At 59.5% G+C, this 7,318-nt stretch overlaps 1 protein-coding gene across 12 annotated transcripts in view; it reads right to left on the minus strand.

The window, feature by feature from the left end:
* Positions 1–7,318, minus strand: part of LOC105489864 (metastasis associated 1) — a 52,536-nt gene that overhangs the window by 44,092 nt on the left and 1,126 nt on the right. For 2 of the 12 annotated variants that reach the window (XM_071099456.1, XM_071099455.1), the window contains exon 1: positions 918–1,116. The exons of 5 other annotated variants lie outside the window; for them this stretch is intronic. In XM_071099456.1, the coding sequence (XP_070955557.1) occupies positions 918–1,011 (94 nt within the window). In that variant the 5' untranslated portion in view covers positions 1,012–1,116. Of the gene's footprint in view, positions 1–917; positions 1,123–7,318 lie in introns of those variants that run through there. 5 more of the 12 variants (XR_011625450.1, XM_071099457.1, XM_071099459.1 and 2 more) reach the window with 5 other exon arrangements.

Below are 7,318 nucleotides of genomic sequence, written 5' to 3' on the forward strand. Positions count from 1 at the left end.
AGTAATTATGTTCTACAAAGTCACCACTAATACTGAACTACTGAACACCAAACCTCTGTTCCTACAGGAAATACAGGGTCAAGTTCCTATGAGCCTCTGATCACAACATTTTCAGCAACCAATCAATATTCAACAGCCTTATTTTACGTTTCTGTCAAAGAACTTTACACGATAATTATTGTTGTTCTCTGACACTGAACTGACGTGGGGACAGAGCCTGTCCAACACACGTTCTCTCCATGGGACCCGTCCCAGTCTGCCTGTGCCCAGGGACACTCGACAGCACTGCAGTACCTCCCCCAGGGGCATCGAAAAAGCAAAAGCACCAAGAGCCCCCAAATGCAAGAAGCACGGCCCTCAATAGACGGAGAAAGGACAATTTGCTTCCAACATAGGAGCAGTAGCAGAGGGCAGGGTCCCTCATTCACCCCAGCAGGCACCCAGGCACCACGCAACTCGGGCTTTTAGCGGCCTGTGCGTGCCCGCAAATGACTGGGAAAGTGACATGTGTGAATTTTGGGGTTACACGTAAGTTTTAGCAAGTAGGGGATGGGGCCACAAAAGGATTGGGGGAAAACAGACATGACCCCCAAGATCATTGAGCACCAAGAGCTGCGCTGCAGAGCGGTGCCCGTGGCCCCTGCCTGTGCGGGACCCTCCAGGGCACAACCCATTCTCCTGAGCTCACCCACAGCCAGGTCTGCCATGGTCAGAGACAGGGCACCAGGAAGCACAGACAGGAACTTTCTTGTTTTTTCCCTTTTGGGAACAGAGTCAAGAGAAACAGCAACAGTTGTCGGGAAGCCCCCGGCACCCCTACTCCAGGAGCCGGGTCTCCATGTGACAATGTCCCAAATGCTGCAGGGGTGTCCTGTATTTTTATCTGCAAAACCTGGGAACTGCTGCAAGCCTCGTGCCTGGCCCATCCTCGGGGGCATCCTCCTCCTCCGTCGCTGTCCCCACAAAGTCCAGGAAGGATCGGAGACCAGAGCCCCAGCGTCCGAGGTGCATCCAGCAGCCAGGGATGAGGACAGCAGCCCACAGGGGGTGCAGACAGACGTTCCCTCATGCAAGTGGCCAGATGGCGCAGGCACCGTGTCTCCTGGAGGAAGGGACAGAACACACCCCTCCCCCAGAACTGCCCCAGCCCAGCCCAGAGAAAGCCACACCTCAGGGCCTGCCCCCATGTGCGCTGCGCCGTTGTTGTCCTCTGAAGGCAGGGGATGAGCCAGGGCAGAACCAGGCATGCCCCACACCTGATTCCACCACTGACCAACTGCATGGGCCTTGAGGCTCATTTTTTTTTTTTTTTGGTGAGATGAAGTCTTGCTCTGTCACCCAGGCTGGAGTGCAGTGGCGTGATCTCGGCTAACTGCAACCTCCGTGGGCTCATTTTTAAGGTGTGCTTGGTACCAGGAGTGGCTGCCACTGCCCCGGTTTCCTCCCCTGTGACGACGCTGCCGTGAGGACAGCCTGGCAGGGCACAGATGGGAAGGGACGCATGGGTCCCTCCATGCCCCAGGGGTCCCCCAGCCGCAGATCTGTAAACCCTCCTCCTAATGGCACCCACAGAGCTCAGGCCCTGACCGTGGAAGGGCTCTGGGGGCAGAGGGGCACTCGAGCTCCTCAGGCCACCAGGGCTGTCCAGGCAGAGAAAGCAGCAGAGCCCACGCCAGGCCAGATCATGGAGCTGCAGTGCTGAGGCCAGCCCCGGGGAGGCTGCAGGGCGGCTCTGAGGAGCGGTCACCTCAGACCCCTCAGGTGCGCTGCACATCCCAGGCAGGAACAGCCTAGTGGGTGGTGCAAAGCCCCCAGAAGCCAGCCTGGGGCCTGGTCTCAGGGGTGCGGGGGGCATGCTGGGGGGTGGGTGGGGTATAGGAGTGCGGGGGGCATGCTGGGGGGTGGGTGGGGTATAGGAGTGCGGGGGGCATGCTGGGGGTGGGTGGGGTATAGGGGTGCGGGGGGCATGCTGGGGGGTGGGTGGGGTATAGGAGTGCGGGGTGCTGGGTGGCCCTGAAATATGAGGGTGGCTCCAGCCTCACTGGGCTTGGCTCCATTGCCACCAAGATTCCCCAGCTTGCACACTCAGACACGAGCCCACAGGGACAGGAACGGAGCAGGCCAGCTGGGGTGGAGGTGGGGGTGGGGACACCAGCAACACGAGAGCCCCAGAAAGCAGCGAGCCCAGGCAGCACACAAGGAAAGACCATTTGGAGAATACTAAATGCTCTGCCGGGCATGGTAGCTCACAACCTTGCAACCCCAGCGGCACTTTGGGAGCCCAAGGCAAGCGCATCGCTTGAGTACAGAAGTTCAAGACCAGCCTGGGCAACATACAGACTCCGCCTCTGTAAGAAATTTTAAAATTAGCTGGGTATGGTGGTGTGCACCTGTGGTCTCAGCTACTCAGGAAGCTGAGGTGGGAGGATCGCTTGAGCCTGGGGGGTGGAGGCTGCAGTGAGCTGTGATGGTGCCACTGCACTCCAGCCTAGGCAACAGGAGACCTTGTTGCAAAAAAACATAATTACACGCTCTCAAGACAGCCTGTTGGAGTCTAAGGTAGCGTCTAAGCTGCCCCCCAACAGGGTCTCAGGGTGGGCTCCTCTTGGGGAATGGGGGCCCCCATCCCTAGCAGGACTCAGCCCATAATCTGGCAAGAGCACCGCAAGTTCAGCTGGAGGAGGAAGAAGGCCCTGCAGCCAGTGCTCCTCCAGGCACCTGGCCAGGCACACGGCACCTCCCCTGGCATCCTGGCCTCACCTGCTGACCAGCGTCCAGATGCGCAGCTGGGGACCCACCTCTAGGTAGGACGCCTGCAGGACCACTGCAGCAGTCTTGACACCCGAGCCCACACACATGGGTGGGAATGGCACTGCCACAGTCGGGCATGAGGGATATGCTTCTTTGGACGATTCATTCCAATATCTCTCATTGACAGCTACTTTTTTTATTAATCTGAGAGCTTAATGGTCAAACTCTCCACTCAGAACAATATGGGGCCAGGCACAGTGACTCACGCCTGTAATCCCAGCACTCTGGGAGGCCGAGGCAGGCGGATCACCTGAGGTCAGGAGTTCGAGACCAGCCTGGCCTACATGGTAAAACCCAGTCTCCATTAAAAACACAAAAACCAGCCAGGTGTGGTGGTGCGTGCCTATAATTCCAGCTACTCAGGGGGCTGAGGCAGGCAAATCGCTAGAACCCAGGAGGCAGAGGTTGCAGTGAGCTGTGATTGTGCCACTGCCCTCCAGCCTGGGTGACAGAGTGAGACTGTCTCAAAAAAAAAAAAAAAGGGTCAGACGCAGTGGCTCACGCCTGTAATCCCAGCACTTCGGGAGGCTGACGCAGGAGCAGCTCAGTGGCCCATCCTGCCTGGAGAGCGAGCCAGGGCTGCCAATGGCGCAGTGCTTAGGCCGATCCTCACAGGCCAAGCGAGACAGCCCCACGCCATCCCCTCCAGGACATCACACCCGGGGCCCCGGCCACTTCTACAACTCCCGCTCCTGGTGCTCACGGGATGGCTGTCTCCAGGGCTCTTCCCTGCTTTCTTACACGGGTGGGACCCCAAAAGTCGGCCCATGGAGCAGCAAGTGTCGAGGGACACGGTGCACTCAGCACTGCAGGGTAGGGTGCTGGCTGCAGCCCTCTAAAATCTGAAATGTTTTTTAAGTTTACTTTTTTCCCCGCTGGCAAGTATGTAGAGCAATAAAGTTTAAACTTCAAAAAAAACACCAGAACAAAAATACGAAAGCAGCACTTCTAACAGCACCACAGAGAGCAGATGATGGCACACGCCAAGCCCAGGGAAGACCAGCAGCACGGACCGGGTGCTTCTGCGCAGGCTACGCCAGAGGCCAGGGCCCTGCAGGGGCAGAGGCTTTCTGGCATCTTTTCAAACTACACTAATTTTTTTTTTCTTGAGACGGAGTCTCGCTCTGTTACCCAGCCTCAACCTATACTAAAATTAAAACAAAAAGGCCAGGCGTGGGCTCACGCCTGTAATCCTAGCACTTTGGGAGGCCGAGGCAGGTGGATCACTTGAGATCAGGAGTTCGAGACCAGCTGACCAACATGAAGAAACCCCATCTCTACTAAAAATGTAAAACTTAACCAGGTGTGGTGGCGTCTGGCTAGTCCCAGCTACTTGGGAGGCTGAGGCAGGAAACTGCTTGAGCCCAGGAGGTGGAGGCTGCAGAGCTGAGATCGCACCTCTGCACTCCAGCCTGGGCCACAGAGCGAGACTCCATCTCAAAAGAAAATTAAAACAAAACAAAACAAAACAAAATTCAGCCGGGCGTGGTGGCTCAGGCCTGTAATCCCAGCACTTTGGGAGGCCGAGGCGGGCAGATCACGAGGTCAGGAGATCGAGACCATCCTGGCTAACATGGTGAAACCCCATCTCTACTAAAAATACAAGCAATTAGCCGGGCGTGGTGGCGGGCACCTGTAGTCCCAGCTACTCAGGAGGCTGAGGCAGGAGAATGGCATGAACCCGGGAGGCGGAGCTTGCAGTGAGCTGAGATTGCGCCACTGCACTCCAGCCTGGGAGGCAGCAAGACTCTGTCTCAAAAAAAAAAAAAAAAAAAATCCAAAAGATGGGGTGTTAACCTCTTGCAATGAAGAACAGGAACACCCAAGGCAAAACGGTCACGGTCTGTCCACTGAGAAGCAAAGCCCCCACATGAGCAAGCTGCAGGTGGCTCGCAGGCACTGATTTCTGCTGTCCTGTTTGGATGCTATCTAACATCTTCATGTTCAACCCAGGGAAGAAACAGCCCGCCATCGCCCTGGGGCCTCTCAGCCCACAGCAGGTTCCAAGCCTTTCCAGCCTTCGGGATGGACAACCCTTAAGGAGCAGAGGTCAGGGAACCCTGACCCCGCCACCCTTGCCCAGGCCATCCGCTGCCCTCACAGGCACGGACAGCAGGCCTCTGTCCATGGCCAGGGCACTCCACGGGGAAGAAACAGGCCGTTCTCTCCCGCTCACCACTTCACCCAGCTCAGCTGGCACAAAAATGCTGCTGCCACACCTTCACCCTGCCCAGCCCGACCTGGCAGGGCCTCAGAGCAGTCTGCCAGCTAAAATACGGGATGCCCAGATAACTGTGAATGTCAGATAAGAATCTTCTGGGACAAGTATGTCCCATGCCATATTTGGGACATACTTACACTAATAAATTTCTGTTTATCTGAAACTCAAACTTGCCTGGGCATCCTGTACTTTTTTTTACTAAATTTGGCGCCTCTACACATGAGGTCCCTTTGCGGGGGGGAGGGGGCAGGAGCAAGCCCCTTCCCAGGCTGAGTCCCTGCCAGCAGCTCTCACAGGCCAGGACGGCCGCCCAAACGGGGCCCATGCCAGGCAGCCGGTGACAGACGGACAAAGGCTGTTCAGGAGACACCTTCCTCTCTCTTGTCTGGGGGCTCAAGAATCCAGACACCCACCTCCTGGGGCGAGCACCAAGACAGGAAGCCAACCTACAACACCCAGCTCACTGCAACCACAGGCCCTGCCGGGGTCCTGCCGGAACCCGGGGTTGGGGTCCAGAAGCCAGGGATAGACGCCGCTTCTCCTATAGGGACTGTCAGAGGAGAGCGGGAGAGGCCCACAGTCTCACCTGCAGGGAGAGGACGTCCTTGGGGTGGGCACACGGAGGGCCTGACAACCCTGAGCACACCTGGCCACAGTGACCACGGACTGCACACACAGCAGCAGTCTGGATCCCACGCGTGGCTGTGTTGCCAGCAGACAGCACCCAACCTGCCATGCTCCTCATCACAGAGAGAGACCAGCAACATCTCCGCCAGGCATGGTGGGCACCTCCGCCACAGCATGGGGGTCCAGGCCACCCAGCCTCACAGCACTGGAGTGTTGTGGGTCAGTGAGGCCCCGGGACGGGCCTCCAGGCACAGAGGGACAGAGGGTTCAGGGAGGGCGGTGGAGACCCACACAGGGCTCCTCCCAAGCCTGTGCAGGGCCCAGGAGAGCTGCACCTCCGGGACGGGACAAGGCAGGGTCCTGGCTTTCGTCAGCCACAGCACAGCTGCCACAGGGCACAGAAGGATGACTGAGAGACGAGGTCCTCACCCACACCATGGGGAAACTGAGGCACGGGACGGTGGGGGGGCAGCCAGGCTGGCGCCAAGTTCACAGGCAGGCGGGCCTGAAGGCCGAGCAATGCAGCCACTGGGAAGGCACGAGTCGGGGTCGGGGTGTCCCCAGCCCTAGAGCCCAAAGCCGCCACCACTCCCCAACCCCAGCCTGGGTGGGGGCAGGGAGAAATCTTCTTGGGACCAATCCCAAAACCATGCGCAGTGGGCCCGGCTGGAGCCCAGGCAGTAGGCATCCTCTCTACCGGGATGAGAAACTGGGCCCTCATGTCAGGCTGGAAGGGGGGTCTCCAGGTGGGGAGAAAGAACAGGAAGAAACAGGTCGCTCCCTCAAGGGACCCCACACCCAGGCTGCCCCAGGCGTGGGGTGGGCTGAGCCCACCTGTGTCCACACAGGGACCTGGCAAAGCTGTATGAAGCTGTGGGAGGGGGCTGACGCTGGATGGGCACAGCCCACCGCCCCTGTGAGAGGACAGGGGAGGCCCAGAGCTGCTGATGCAGACTGACCGCCCATCTCACAGACGGGGTGTAGGGGGCTCCCACCGTCCCCAAGGTCACAGGGCTGGCCGGCGAGACCACACGGCGTCCAAGGCAGCAGAGGCCACGCTCGAGGGACACGGCGTGTTCTGGGCACTCGGGGTCACGGGCATGGGGATCAGGCCAGAGCGAGAGAGACCCCAGCTCCCTCCTGCAGCGCAGGCTGCAGGTGGGAGACGCAATGGGCACCTGCCGAGAGGGTCACAGGCAGGGAGGGGTCTCAAGAGTCCCGGGGAGGGAGGCACTGATGGAATGAGGGAATGCGCACGACCCCCCATCTCCCTGTGAAAGACCCCACGGAGTCCCAGGCACTCGAAGGAGGGCAAGGCCCAAAGCTGCAGGCCCGCGGGGCCCGAGCAACAGGAGGCTTGACCCAGAGAGGAAGCCCCGGGCCCCTGCCCAGGGGACCCTCCGGCCTCTCCCCAACCCTAGCAAAGCGCCTCCCGAATGGGCTGAGGTGAGCGGGAGGCAGGGAAAAGTTTGGGGGGACTTAGAGGCGTGCTCGGGATACTCGCTCCCTGCTGAAGACCCCCTGAGAGAGCCCTGCGGGGGGAAGCCCCGGGGCCAGGCTGCAGGAGGGCTCTAGGGAGGAACGCGGCCCCTCACCGGGGCTCCCCATCCGCAGAGGGGACGCACCGGAGTCCTAGCACAGGGCCGCGGGCCGGGGGAG

Source organism: Macaca nemestrina, chromosome 7 (genome assembly GCF_043159975.1).
Source record: "Macaca nemestrina isolate mMacNem1 chromosome 7, mMacNem.hap1, whole genome shotgun sequence".
Lineage (NCBI taxonomy): Eukaryota > Metazoa > Chordata > Mammalia > Primates > Cercopithecidae > Macaca > Macaca nemestrina.